Genomic DNA, 14,984 nt, shown 5'->3' with positions numbered 1-14,984 from the left:
TAATAAAATGTGTGTCAGTGAGGTTTAAAAATCGCACTACTTCAAATTCAAAATCAATTGAAATGATAAATGCAGGTATTTTTGTATGCCAATTGCAATAAAGTAGGTTAGACATGCATAGACAAGTAGCATAGTTTTTGAAAAAATTGGGAGGGGGGGGGGGGCTCAGACTAATCCAGGTGGAGAGGGCTTACATCGTACAGTGCCTGCTGTCTAATCCATTATGTAAATAAATAATAATTTGCATAATAAAATATGTTCAGATCAAAAGTCAAACAAGCAAAAAAAAAAATTAACCAAAAAAAAAAAAAAACCAACAACAACAAAACAAACAAACAAACCGGCAACTTTTCATTTATTATTCATTTCCTCTTTAACACTTCAATTTTTACATCTTATCCTAATAACTGAGAAATATGTTTGATGCAACAAGGGTGGGGGGATCCCCCCTGACCACCCCAAACCCTCCCCCTTCCGACGCTACATATGTACGTGCCTGTAGACAAAGTATTTAATATGTGAAAATTCCTGGGCATTAGTAATGTCAAAATAAACAAAAAATTGCACAGCAGAATGTTGTTTGGTTTCTATCCCTTCCCCCATTTTCCCGAAAGTTTCCCGATTTTGTTATTTGCCAAATGGATTTTTCAGATCCTTCACAATGAAAATGAGTGACTATATTAAGTAAGGATAGAAATTCCATATTTCGTATAATCTAATATAAATTTTTCAAATATTTAAAGAGAAATGGAACTAAGAGTGGCTGCAGCTAAGTCAAAAAAGATTCTAAGAACAAAAATTCGATGCATTAACTTTTTTTTTTTTTTTTTTTTTACAAAAAATAGGATGGGAACATTTTCTTACGCAATGTATATACAAAAGTATATTCCAGGAAGTTCACGTTTCTTAGAAAATGGAGTTCGGGAATGTTCAGGTGTATGGTAATTGGAGCGGTTTTTTTTTTAGAGGGGTGAGGGTTATCTTCAGAGACCCATCTTTTTAACTATAAATATCTCATAATGACTTTTATGTCGGGTAAATCTATGTCTAAATAACTATAATTGTAACTCTGGCATTTTTATTAACTTAAGGCAAAGTTTTTTTGAGATTCTGAGAAATTGCAAAATTTCAAATGATTGGTTGATTACCACCCAGTAATTCAAAAACGGGTTTCTACAACTCATAGTTAAGGACGTTTTGCACCCCCGCTGTATTTTTCAGACTTGCAAAACCGTGCACGTGGTTTTTTTATTAATGAAAATCTGCAAATGTCAATTAAACATTTTTCAAAAGAGATGTTATATGCATCCCAAGAAAAGATATTTGGAAAATGGTAGCAAATACGCCTCTGACAAGCTCACCCGATGTTCTTACATCACATACATATATATGATTCGATGATATTTCCACATCTATGTTCTGATGTCGACCAGGGAACAAGTCGACTGTTGAAAGTTGACATTTTCAATAACATAATCTACTGTCGACCAGGTGACAGGTCGACGGTTGACAGCTGACACATTCAAGAACAGTATTTTGTCGATTGAGGGACAGGTTGGCGGTTGGCAACTTTTCATGGAAAGTGTAAACTGTCAACACCATTCCTCAGTTGACATTAGACGCTTTCCGTAACAGAATCTACTGTCGACCGGGGGACAGGTTGACAGTTGACACTTACCATGGAGAAATGAAGACAAAATTACTACTTTCCAATTACAAGCTTTTGCATAGAGACTACGTACCCTTATAATGGAGTTGATACAATATAATATATAATAAATAAACAACTTTACTATCTTCTTAACGGCTATTGTTAGTGGATGCTAGTTTCAGCACAGTACGTCGTAGGGAAAAGGTCGTTACAAACATGTAGCTCAGTAGTGCCATCATTGCTTTTATTAACTTCGCTTTATCTATTCTTCAATAGCATATTGTGGTGGAGTTCTAAAAATATTAATAATAAAAAACAACTCCCTATGCTCAAGTGTTCTATGAATTCTCAATTCCCAACCAGGAATTATTGAATTCAAGGACTTTTCAAGCTTGAGCTGTTATGCGGTATGTACATGTAGGCTGGAGACGGTATTTTCCTTTTGCAATCTCAAATTCACGGGAGTATCTAAATTAAAGGAAATCCTGTGACATAGAGATAACTTTAAATCGGTCGGGTTTTTGTAACAAGTCTGTATCATATTAACAACACTTGCATTTAGATACTTTCTCTTTACTTATGTTATTATTTAAATACATGATTATATTTGATATGTATATTATACTTTATACTTATAAAATTCTTGTTACTTGACCTATAATACAAGGAGAGGGTATACATAGGCTATATACCTGTCCAATCCTATTGAATTTATTCAGTGAAATATGTTCAAATTAAATTATACTTTCTCCTAATGAGAACAATGAGAAACTGCAGAGACACGGGGAATGAAATTTCAATTACAAAACTAAATAAGCAAATGAAGCGAAAACGTGATGGTAAGAAAGAAAACTATGTCGCTCTGTCACACTTTTTGCGGGATTTAGAATACCTAACATTTCCTGTCTCCCTTATTCATTACAGTGACACCCTGTTTTCAGTTTTCACCCTCCGTCTCGTATTGAGTGTCAGGACTATAGTGATTTTTTAAACCTTCAACTTAAACTCAACATCTGACATCTATGTATCTGAAGACAATTTTAGAGGGGGATCCCTTTATTTCTTCTCTTGTGGTCCAAATCCCAAAATGTCACAACGTGCAACTGGTAAATCGCGCTGCGACATTACGTGAAACATTCTGTGAGTAATTTGAAGGGGAAAAAATCAAAATTGGAAAAAAGACATCATTGGACATTATGATGGAAAGCGTTGGCAATGTAACACACACAGCATCATAGATATATACATGCAGCATTTTACAAGACACGTAAAATAAAGAAAATTAAAAAGCCACACAACACATAAAACCAACAAAATGAATTATTTACATAAAACCGTTTAATTACTAGTAACCTCGATGAGGTTATAAACAGCCACCAGTCCTTTCTAAATGTTTGAGTTTTAACAAAAATATACTCAATAACCTTACTGGTTCGTTGTCCGGGTTTTCCAGATCGTTTAACCAGTTAACTGATCCTTTGAAACTATTCTTTTCTTAGGAATGCTAAATCTTAGACAATGTACCTGTATTCATGGATGATACACCAAGAAGCAGTAAATTAAAGTGTAAGTAAATACATGTAACAGGTTTTATATAAACAGATCAAGTCGTATGTAATGAGTTTTCATTATTCTTAGTACATGTACATGATGCATTCCTACATGGAAGTATCGACATTCAATTGTTTTCTGTATAGCTTGTACAAATTATAACTTCTGGTTCGACTAAAAAAATAAATTTATCTTAAACGGTCTTCCATTTTTCCGGAAGTTGTGTACCGGAAGCAGTTTCTACTGTTCCTCTTCCTTCTTTGTCTACAATGTTGCCGTGTTGGTCGATGATCACTAAATAAGGAATGCCTCGCACGCCATATTTCTCTGCCAGACTCTCCTGAAATATACTCCGCATTACATTGATTTGCATTTAACGTTGTAAGAACAACTTTTTCATTCCGTAAATGCTTTCTCTAGTTAACAAGCTGTTCAGTCATTCATTAATTGCTGCAATTTTTCTAGAAAATTGTCGTGTTTACAGAGATGTAAGGCATAACGTGAGTCATTTAAAATGCATGGATATAAAGTTAAAAAAAACAAAATCACAAGAGTAAGCAGATCAGTCAGAATCAGAAGAAGAAGGAAAATGTTCAAATTTTGAAGCTAACATGTTTGGATTTATTCTTTGCTGAAAAGGGTCTGGTCCAAACTGACGGTTAATTAGCTGAGCCTCCTGACTCCTTAAAGGAAAGGAAGCCTTAGGGACATTTTAAATATATGTTGAAATCTTTAAATCTGTTCTTAACAACAATCATCGGGATTGGTTTTAATAGATTAAATTTAGGAAGGATTAAGGAATCATTCTTTGAGTATTTTGAGGTGATAAAATACGACCGGGAGTGAGACATATTTAAAGAAAGTTCCTTGTATTTTCATTAATTCAGCCATTGTAAGAATAAAAATTTAATATAGTCATTAATGAAATGAACTGGACAGGTCTTTTTCTTAAATGGACCAATATACAATGTACTCTAAAAATAGCCGCGACCATCCAGTCTTCTTTAAAGAAAGGGCAGCGTTATTTCCTATATGGGTATTATCAAAATACCCATGGACCGCGATACTCGCACAAGTAAAAGTTATTGAATGAGTTCTAGTCGTCGTTTCTTAATTGTTTTTATGCAAAACTATTACTAGTAACTTCCTTCCCCCTCGTCACCTTTGCAGAGGGCATAATATCCTTTGCATACGGGTCCTGTAAAAGAACCCATTCTCAATTGAAAATTGACTGTTTTTTCCCAAATTCTAATTTAAAATTGTGTCGTATTGTGTTATCAGTATAAAATATAGGATGCTGAATTTGTAGCTATACTGAGTGAGACTCCTTATATGGAATTTTTGTTTTTTTTGCTAACTTGTATTGAGCCATATTTGTTTATAAACTATTTTTCCCAAAAGAGCAATTTTTCGACGAAAAATTCCCAACCGAAAGGGTACCGGACCCTATACCAAAAAAGGTCAATTAAGCCATGTCAGTTCTTCAAAAGATATCTTCCCTAATAGCCAAGAGTTGGTGGTCCAGTTGGAAATTGCTGAATCTGTTCTACTCACTCTGGCATCGTCCTCATAAGGAATGGTATACCAGGGCATGGTTCCATAGTACTCATCGAAGCTGGCACGATTTCGATCCAGACTGACGTAGATGACCTCCAACCCCTGGTTATTGGCCTGCATGGTTTTGTAGAACTCTATCAGCGTGGGGGTGAATCCTCGGCAAGGCGGGCACCAATGGGCGGAGAAGTATAAACCTATCAGTGACAATAAGAAGCATGAATTTGTATGAATGATAAAGCATGGAAATTTGCCCCCCCCCCCCCCCCTAAAAAATCGAAAATGAAACAAAGCATATCAATAGTAATCCAATACTACTAAAACGGAAAATACAAAGGCCAGCACAGCAATCTTCGCTTGCCAAAGGTTTTCGGTCCACTCCACTTCCCATTTATTATGGGGAGCGGAGTGGACTGAAAACAGATCAGCACAGCAGAACGAAAATAATAATGCAGGTAACTTTAATATAAAAAGGAACAAAATCAAGTGTTTGCTATGCTAGCTGATAGTTGATGGCTTGTATATATGGTTAATCGAATGATTTTTATAGCAAGACATAGAATTCTGACGTAGAATGATAACTTTCTGTGCTTTATTTCATTTTTGATGTCTCGAAGTTTCTTTAATGTGATGTTAATTTGGCGAAACCATGCAAGTAGTATGGCTGGGGATGAGGGGCAGAAGGACCGCCTGCCCCCCCCCCCCCCCCCCCCGCTCCACACCAACCACCACAACTTTTTCTGTAAGATAACTTTTTAATATTTCTATACGCGAAATAATTTTTCCCTTGGTGAATCTCTGAAAAATATGATATTACTTAAACAATAAAACGCTTTCTTTGCAACTGGTGATTCATTTGGGATATGAAGGTGGCGACATTGCAGAAAAAATACATATCCCGCGTAAGCGGGTTATGTAAAAAAAATTCCTGCAATGATCACTACCTTCATAACCCGCATGAATCATCAAAGAAAGCATTTTTAGACGGAGGCTGTTTAACAGCCTCCATATATTGTGATTGTCTTGCCCGTGACGTCAAATAATGAGGATTCCTTAAGCACCATCTAGCGGTGGACGAAATAATGAATAATTATGAGATTCAATGAATAAGCATGGCGTGCTTCTTTGTCTCTGTCGTATATCGTTCGCATATTATCAATTAATTTGATTTCTGTTAAGAGAGATTTCTGTTGAGAAAAAAGAAGTATACAAATCAAACTTTACAAACACAGTATATCAATCTTTAAATCAAACATCACAAACAGTGTATAATGCTTCATTGTTAAGTATGCTTCCTTTCTCTTAACTTGAAATCAAACATCACAAACAGTGTAGAATACATGTACTTTATTGTTAGACATACTTTTTTCTCTTTGCTAGAAATCAAAATATCACAAACTGTGTAGAATACTTTATTGTTAGGCATACTTCTGTTTTCCTTACTTGAAATGAAAACTATTAGAACGAAACTTTTTTTCCCTTATCTTGGAAGGAACACGTGGTGCACCTCACGCGTTGATTTGATTAACAGGGGTAACACCACCACGTATAACACAACATGCGGGGTGTATGCTATATTGTACACGGGGTGTAGGCTTCCGAAGCGAGAAAACGGTGCCGAAGGTACGATCTTTGTCCAATTTATTAACTAAAGGACTTATTTTGCCAAAAAAGTATGCTTACGGAAGAAAGCATGAATCAAGGAATATAAAGACATGTTTTATTCCATTTTACATGTTCTAGTTTTCTCAAACACCTCAACACAATTCCGACAGTCAGGGTGAGTTTGACCCTGACGTTCGTTAATGATCAAATATCCGGACAAATGTTCCGTTTATCATCACTGTTTTGTTACTAACAATTACTTACCATCAGTGTTTGATTATTCATAAATTTTTTGTGAAAAAAATCAATCGCATACAGAAATATTTGCGAAAAAGTGATGTTGTACACGAGGTGTATACAACGTGTTGTACAAGGGGTGTATACAATCGGTTTTTATAACGAATTAACGACATTCTAGAGTCTTGACAAATCTTAAAAAGCAGTTCATATTCTTTAACAGATAATATATGTTGCTTGTTTCATATTTATTATGTCTATCACTTCCATCATTGATACGATTGATCAATTAAAAATAGAAGAAGACGATATTATATATCACTATTTATAAACAAGCAATATATGGGTATGAATAAAGATTAAAACGTTATATTTTACACCTTGTAAGTTTACTTTTCAATATTCATGTTTCAGAAAACATGTATACAAATGTCTCGGAAAAAGAGGAGACTCTGCCTTAATAAACCAAAGCGCATATCTTTCAAGGCAACTAAAAACAAATATGCATTACTTACTGATTCACGTAACTTGCACTGCAATACACACCTTCTAGTAAAAAGCATCAGTGCACTCCTTCAAAAGTGGTTTCATGGGGTGTTTTAATGTGCACTTTCAGGCATCTTCTCGATACATATTTTTTGTCGCAATGATGGCAAGAATACGTCTGATCTGATTTCTCCTTTGTGCAATGTTTCGAATGTTCTTATAAGTTTTTAAAGTTTTTCTTGCAAATGGAGCAGTGCTGTGCCTTTTCTTCATGAGATGACAAATGCCGTTTTAAACCGTAATTGTCTTTGAATTTACGTTCACATATGCTACATTCATTACCCCCACCCTTATGCTTAAACCTTATATGGTTTGACAATGCACATGAAGTGTGGAATGCTCGACCACAATGGGGACAGAGGAAGTTTCTTGGCTCTGTATGGACATTTCTAATATGAAGATTCAAATAATGTCGCGTGGCAAATATTTTGGGCATTGATTTGCAATTAAACAGTTCATTTTTGTGAGCATTCAGGTGTCTATACAAAGATGATCTGTGTTTTAATGACTTTGAGTAAAATTCACATGTAAAGGATTCTTCTTCATGAACTTTCTCTGTATGATCAATTTAAATCTGTCTCCATCTACAAAGCAGTTTTGGACTAATTAAAAACATTTGATCAAAAGATTTATCAATATACACTGTCGAAAGTCTGTACCTACCGTGTGTTGTGCTAACCAAGCTCTATATATGATAATCTAGAATCCAAGACAATATAAAGAGCTACATTATCAAAATCAAAGTACTGAAGTACTGACGGGAGTTGATTTTATCGATTGTTATTCATTTTAAAATCAATGATATGTTATTTTGCATGGCAAGTAAATTCCTGTAAGTATTTGAATTACGCACAATTTTATAATATGAATCCTACAGGAATTTCGTGAAAATCCAATATCAATCATGTTGTGTAATATTCAAAGAATTATTCCATCAAACTACGTATTAGTAATCGAAATACTTATGAGAAATTGTATGGATCCAAACAAAATTGAACTGTACTCTCGTTCAACTGTATCCGTTAATCTCCGACAAGCAAGAGAGACTTTATGCTTGTCGGAGATTTACGGAGACAGTCGAGCGTCTGGTTGAACGAGACTATATTGAACTCTGGCGTAGGAATACATAAAATGTACGACTGAAAAAAATATCTAAATTGTTTGTACCATTTAAAATCTGACTATTTACAAGGTATCTATAAATGAGTTTCCTTGACTTTTTTAGAACAATGCTTAAGAACTCATTACATCGAATTTATTGATTAGAACTAAATATTGTCAGCGGTGTTGATTTGTGCTTGGGTCCAAACACTGTTTTATTTTCGGTTTGCCTGAATAACTGCATAGGAGAGTTGATTAAAATCAACTCCCAATAAATAAGCATTAAACATTTTCCATTGATATTATGCACTAGTCTCTGCAAGAAAAAGCGATTGTATACACCCCTTGTACAACACGTTGTATACACCCCGTGTACAACATCACTTTTTCGCAAATATTTCTATATGCGATTGATTTTATTCACAGAAAATTTATGTATAATCAAACACTGATGGTATGTAATTGTTAATAACAAAACAGTGACGATAAACGGAACCTTTGTGCAGATATTTGATCATTAACGTACGTCAGGGTCAAACTCACCCTGACTGTCGGAATTTGAGAAAACTAGAACATGTAAAATGGAATAAAACGTGTCTTTATATTCCTTGATTCATGCTTTCTTCCGTAAGCATACTTTTTTGGCAAAATAAGTCCTTTAGTTAATAAATTGGACAAATATCGTACCTTCGACGCCATTTTCTCGTTTCGGAAGCCTACACCTCGTGTACAATAGAGCATACACCCCGCATGTTGTGTTATACGTGGTGAACACGTGGACTCGGACCGAAACTGCATGCTGGATTCAATCACAATGTCCTATATTCTTTTGAGGATACTAATTTTATGAATATATGATATTAGTATATTTCAAATAATTGTACGTAAAATTACGCCTAAAACGCTCTCTCTCTCTCTTTCTCTCTCTCTCTCTCTCTCATAATAAGGGAATATCTGGATCGACGACACTCATTAATCAAGAAACCCTTTCTGCAAGATAGAAAAGGAGGGGGGGGGGGGTGTTGTACAGTTAGACAAAATAGTTTGCAATTTAGAGGTTTTCTTTTGTCTTGAACAGGTGTGGAAACCTCTATGATATGCCGTTTTCTACCTTGGGTTTGCAAATCACTATACACTGGAAATAATATCAACTTAAACTAAATATACCCAAGAAAGAAATGTTTACATAAAAAGTTTGCATTGTATTATTCGAGTTCGAGTTGTATGCATTTAATAACATGTACACTTTCCCATGTTGTTTTGTGACGCAAAATAATTTCCCCCTTCCTTTTTTGTAAAGAATAAACACCTTTAAGTAGTAATATAACAAGCTTATAAGGTTAAAATAAGAGAACAACACTAATTATTTTAATATTATCTACCTAACTCTGATGTCAACCTGAAAAATATCCTCGCGACCTTAAATTGCCATAATACTTAACTGCTTCGCAAATATTTTAACATGATAAGCGGTAAGCGCGCTGTTTTCCTTAAATAAAAAAAAAATCATATAAATTTTCATTAGTTTAATTTCCTCCGAAATGATGCCTCCGTCTATCAGTACTTTCAGTACTTTGATATTGTTTATATTTGCATCTTTCTTTTAAAGAGGTTCGCCCCTGAAGTTTTTGGTAGCCATTTTGGGCACCTCTAGTCTGAAAATTCTGCATCACATATTAATTCTAGTAGAATATCTATATTTTACAATGCCAGATAAACTTTATTGAATAAAATTGTTTTTAAAAAATTACAACTTTACGGAGTTTTAGTAAGGGACTATATTTTGTGGCGGAAGGTATTCAAGAAGGAAATGAACAATTGTCATAACTCACTAGTTTTAGAACACTGTTACTTTAGCTTCCTAATTTTCAGACCAAACTTTTTGATAGCTTGTGTATGACGATATATTTATGATGTTCTAAAAACATACTTGAACAATATTTTGATATTTCTATCGATATATTTTGGCATATTTCGTTTATACTAGACTTTGACCCGTGCGTGCACGGGTTGACATTGCATATCGGACATTTACGAAATAGGTACATCGACACAGTTTATTATTGAAATTTGCATAACAAAGCTATAAGCCTACAATAATATGGAATTAATTTCACTACACTTTCCTTAGTTTGATAAATCTAACTGTGTCTCGGGAAAGGCACTCCCCACAGTTAGAATGCCTCCCTTACACCCGTAAAGTAGCAGAAAATTGCAGAATCGCTCCGGAACGATTATGGAGAAAGTTACTGAAGTTGCCTTGAAAATAACAGTCAAATTCATCACAACAAACCTTTTTCAGACTGCAAATACCTTTTATCTAAAAATTTTAATCCACAGAATGGAAGAATTTAACACCTTTTCACCAACGTACACGTATTTTCTTTGTGAAACTGGGTCCGTAGGACATTATTCATTTTTACGATAAAACATATTCTATCTTCACTCTAAAAAATATAGTGTAACTTTTTCGCATGTAATCAAATATTTTTTGTCATCACGAAGACAAAAGTAAGTACTTAGATGAAATGTATATTTGTTATTTTATACTTTCTCTCATAAGAAATCATTAATATATGTGAACAGAATATATAGCAAAAGTCCAATGAAAATTTACCCGTATATGTATTTATTCATGCAGATGTGATATTGTGGAAACGTAAACTAAAGATCCCGTTAGCGTGAATGTATTGCGCAAGCGCAAGATTGTAAAATCCAAAAAATCCAGGTGATTTCCGGGAGTTTTTGAGGAATTTTCGTTGATTATTAATTACGAAGCTTAACTGAGAAAAAATAAAAACAAATTGGTAATCTTCAAGTACCAATTATGTTTTAAATATATAAAACAAAAGACAGTATTCTTTATTTTAATATAGTAGTATAGATTTCATAGAAGTTAAGATAAAATTAACTCCAATTTTGGCCTAAAATAAGCTTATTTCATTCTATATTTCAAATTTTTGAGATGTGATCCCTACTTGATTTACTTTTAAATGAGACATTAAATGTATGTCTATTTGTATGCAAAGTCTTGGAAAAATGACATTACTATATTTTTTTATTTGCGTTTTAATTTGATTACTCCAAAATTTTGTAACATCTGTTGTTTTGTTCATTATGTAATGGCTTTTGAAGCCACCAGTAAAGTAAGAATATTTAAACTTTGACTTAGATTTTACTTTTATAGTCACTACATGCGTTAAACTTCATACTGTATTAAATCATGGCTAAATGATAGTTCAAACTATGATTTTTTTAAATTCCTTCAAATTATCAATTTCCATATCAAATTTTAGCAAAAATTTCAAGAAAATTATCATTTCTGTTTGGGGTCCTATATTTCCAAAGAATGGCATGTGACGTTGGTCACAAATAAAATAAAAGAACATTCTAGGTCCCCATATTTATATCCAAGTGGTTTTCGGATAATTGACATTAATATTATTTCAGGTGCCGAACTCCTTAACTAATTAATAGATTTATCATAAAATATAGGTAAAATTCACTAAATTACTGCTAATGTACATATGTAGGTTAGCTAAAAGAAACAGCTAAATCGTCCCCTGTGAGACTCTGAGTCTGACATCATCATGATTATTTCGTGCAGTCCGTAATTTTTCTTAGGTCGCTGCAGGTTACGACCAATCGATAAACAGGGCGTGTCGATTTCAGTTTGGCTGTTTCTATTTAAGCATTGAATGCTTATTTTTGGATGTCGTCGGTCCTATGACATACCAAGCGGTGCAGACAAATTGAATATCGCGCGTTAGCCAACGTGAGTTGTGTATTTTTTCTGCAATGTCACTACCTTCATATCCCGAATGAATCACCAAAGAAAGTATTTTATTGTTAAAATGGCGTCAAAAAATTATTTTTAATGAAAAAATGTCACATTTACCTATCAGACTTTAGAGTTCTGTGAAACATTACTTCTATTTAAACATATTGTGTAACGGATAGATCTAATGGATACATCTTGTAAATCACTTAGCTTCCTTGTGTTACAAAGCGTACAGATCAGGACACGCAAGAACATAGACGTATATATACAGATAGCAATCGGCTGGTCGTATCTTGTTTTCCGCTCACATTGAAAACTATAGATAAATGTATATACAAGGACTAAAATTTGTGTAAATCATAAATCAGTTTCCAAAATCTATCATGTAAAATAGATGTACATGTATAAATAATTATATGAGAAGTTAATTTGATATCAATGTATCTATGGTTTTCTAGATGGAAAAAAGGAAGAATTATTTTGTTCCAACTGAATTCTACAATTAACGTGATGGATATTTTTGTCGACCCATGCATTAATAAAAACGGCCATTATTAAAATGTTTTTGTTACGTCGTAACACTTGTTCCGGTACAAAACATTTCCGGTGAATTAAGCGTCTTGATGATCATCACAATCTGAAGTAATGATGTCGTAGAAAGGCGTCTTTCACCTACTGTATTACATATTCCTTTAATGAATAATTTTTGTTAAATCAATAGTTTGCTGTAGTTTCCGCCGGTTAAATGCACGTGCACTTTTGCGAACAGTATTCATAATTTTACGGGGGAAACGTGTTCGATTAAGCTAGTTCACTACACCAAAGTTTATACTTTATATGACACAAGAAAGACAAAGGGGTTTGAATATTTTGGGAAATTATTTGTACCATTATCAATTTAGTTGAATATTTGCATATTGTAACATATTGTAAATTTTCCATTAACTGGGTTGATATAAATACAAAATTTACAATATTTTATTATCTTATTGTAATTTTTTTATTTACACCCAACCATTAAATTCGAAATTTACGCCATGACTAAAATCTAATCTGAGTAAATTCTTAGGATTTTAGATTAAACTTAGGTAAAAACATTTTTGTGAAATCGGAGCCAGATCTTAGTAGTTATATAATCGGACCATCTGTGAATCGCAGATCCTGCATGGGTTCAAATCTGCCTAGGCTTTGCCCATATTTATTGAATTAAATTTTTGAAAATCATGCATTTTTAAATCCAAAATAGGTTTTTTATTAAAAAATTTTTTTTTTGCATATTTGACTCAAATACTTCTTATGCATTATGCTATCTTTAATAACCAAGCTATTTTCTGCTGAATTTAAAAACTATTTATAAGGTATAGTGAACCACCTTAATGCGACGTCCGTTACAAAATATTGCAGATTGTAGCGTGTCTTTGACCTTCCCTCCCTCCCTCCCAGCAACAGTGTGGGTTTTCGCAATGAATTAACATGGGATAGTACTGGTATATGGAATACTAGTATTTGATTTCTTATATTGTTTTTAATACATGTGTAATAACTGTTAATAAATGCGATTTGTGGAATAACTGTTATTAAATGCAATTTGTAACGAACAGTTTACCAAACCTATTTGTTTTTATTTTGTTCTAAAAAGATTATCCAAGAAAAGTGAAAAGCGGGAGAAAATTAGGGCGGTGAGTGTACATGAATTTATCGACGGTTACCCCTTGCTGCGTTCCAGACGAAGTGTTAAAATGCTAAAGGGGACGTCAGGGTAGCGTCACCCTATAGGCACTTGTCTTCTATATATTTACACGTATTTACCAAGCAATATTCAATCAAATATATTAAGCAGAGAACTGGTGATATAATAGCTACATAAATAGAAGCACAAGGAAATACCATCCTGCTGTCTCATAAAGGACCGAGCACGCTGGATCATCAACCCCACTCCCAAACAATCATCATCCCACTCTCAAACAATCATCACCCCCCCCCCCCCCCCAAACAATCATCACCCCACTCCCAAACAATCACCACCCCCTCCCAAACATCGCCTGGGCGTGGAATCGGTCTCTTTATCAAGTATTAATCAACCCGTGAGACAGTTCATAAAGGTCTGTGACATTTGTTGCTGTGCGTGAGGCAAACTTGTTCGCTTTGTTTTTCATTATTTTATTTCCCCAAAGCCTGAAAGTCTTCTCAGAAGAGAGAGAATAAAACAGTTGTCAAATTGACATTTTCGACGATGACAAAACGATATTTCAAAGAGCAAGATCTGAGGCATAAGATAAAAAGACAGTGCATACCTTCCAAACTCTTACAGACATACTTATATACTTACCTACTACAGGTGTGTCCTTCAACATCTGCGTGACGTTGACCAGACCATGTTTACCTTGGACCTCTGTCACAGAGCACAGTGCAGCATCCATGTTAGGAACCAGACAGAGCCTAGCGTCTGATTCCTCAGGCTGTCCCCCGGTTAAGCCTGATTGATAAATGTAGTCGCCAGTGAACAAGGTTGACATTGACTGATGCGCGATGAACCTAATCAACACATTCTTAACATGAAAACATTGACAGAAGACGCAAAAAAGAGAAAATCATCAAGAATTGATTAAGGTCATATCAACGTAGAGAGGACATGCTCGTTTCCTGTCAGAATGTCTTTATTTACGGTAAACGCGCATTTTGATTCATGAACATTTCAAGTTTTTAAAGAGGCATACTGGCACTGTACCAGTTATCGGCTAAAATTTAACGTTTTCTTTTCGTAATTCCTTATTTCTTGATATTTTTGGATAAAACTTGACATACTTTAAAAAATGAACTCCTTATTTATCAATCTGTTAGTTTATATCATTATTTAGAACCCAAAACATCTTGTTTTGTGCTTTTAAGCACGCCCCGAATTTGCTGAGTTTTTACAATTTACTGTACCAGTTATCGGCTTCGTGATAATAACATAGT

The 14,984-nt window shown here is 34.2% G+C and overlaps 1 protein-coding gene across 1 annotated transcript; it reads right to left on the bottom strand.

Annotated features, from left to right (window-relative positions):
• Positions 1-2,378: 2,378 nt before the first annotated feature.
• Positions 2,379-14,542, bottom strand: LOC105338527 (tryparedoxin). Its single transcript, XM_011443695.4, has 3 exons — positions 14,356-14,542; positions 4,757-4,953; positions 2,379-3,542 (listed from the first exon to the last, which is right to left on the bottom strand). The coding sequence occupies exons 1-3, from the start codon at positions 14,540-14,542 to the stop codon at positions 3,396-3,398; spliced, it is 531 nt and encodes a 176-aa protein (XP_011441997.3). The 3' UTR covers positions 2,379-3,395.
• Positions 14,543-14,984: the final 442 nt, after the last annotated feature.

This window comes from Magallana gigas, chromosome 7, assembly GCF_963853765.1.
Source record: "Magallana gigas chromosome 7, xbMagGiga1.1, whole genome shotgun sequence".
Classification (NCBI taxonomy): Eukaryota; Metazoa; Mollusca; class Bivalvia; order Ostreida; family Ostreidae; genus Magallana; species Magallana gigas.
This window is presented reverse-complemented; position numbering and strand designations above follow the sequence as displayed.

Bases quoted from the DNA above. Each gene is read 5' to 3' on its own strand.
- LOC105338527 (XM_011443695.4), bottom strand. From the start codon at position 14,542: ATGTCAACCTTGTTCACTGGCGACTACATTTATCAATCAGGCTTAACC. The intron at 4,954-14,355 runs GTAAGTATATAA...TGTCACTGATAG, and splicing joins GAAGGACACACCTGTAGTAG to GTTTATACTTCTCCGCCCAT. The intron at 3,543-4,756 runs GTGAGTAGAACA...AGTATATTTCAG, and splicing joins CTTATGAGGACGATGCCAGA to GAGAGTCTGGCAGAGAAATA.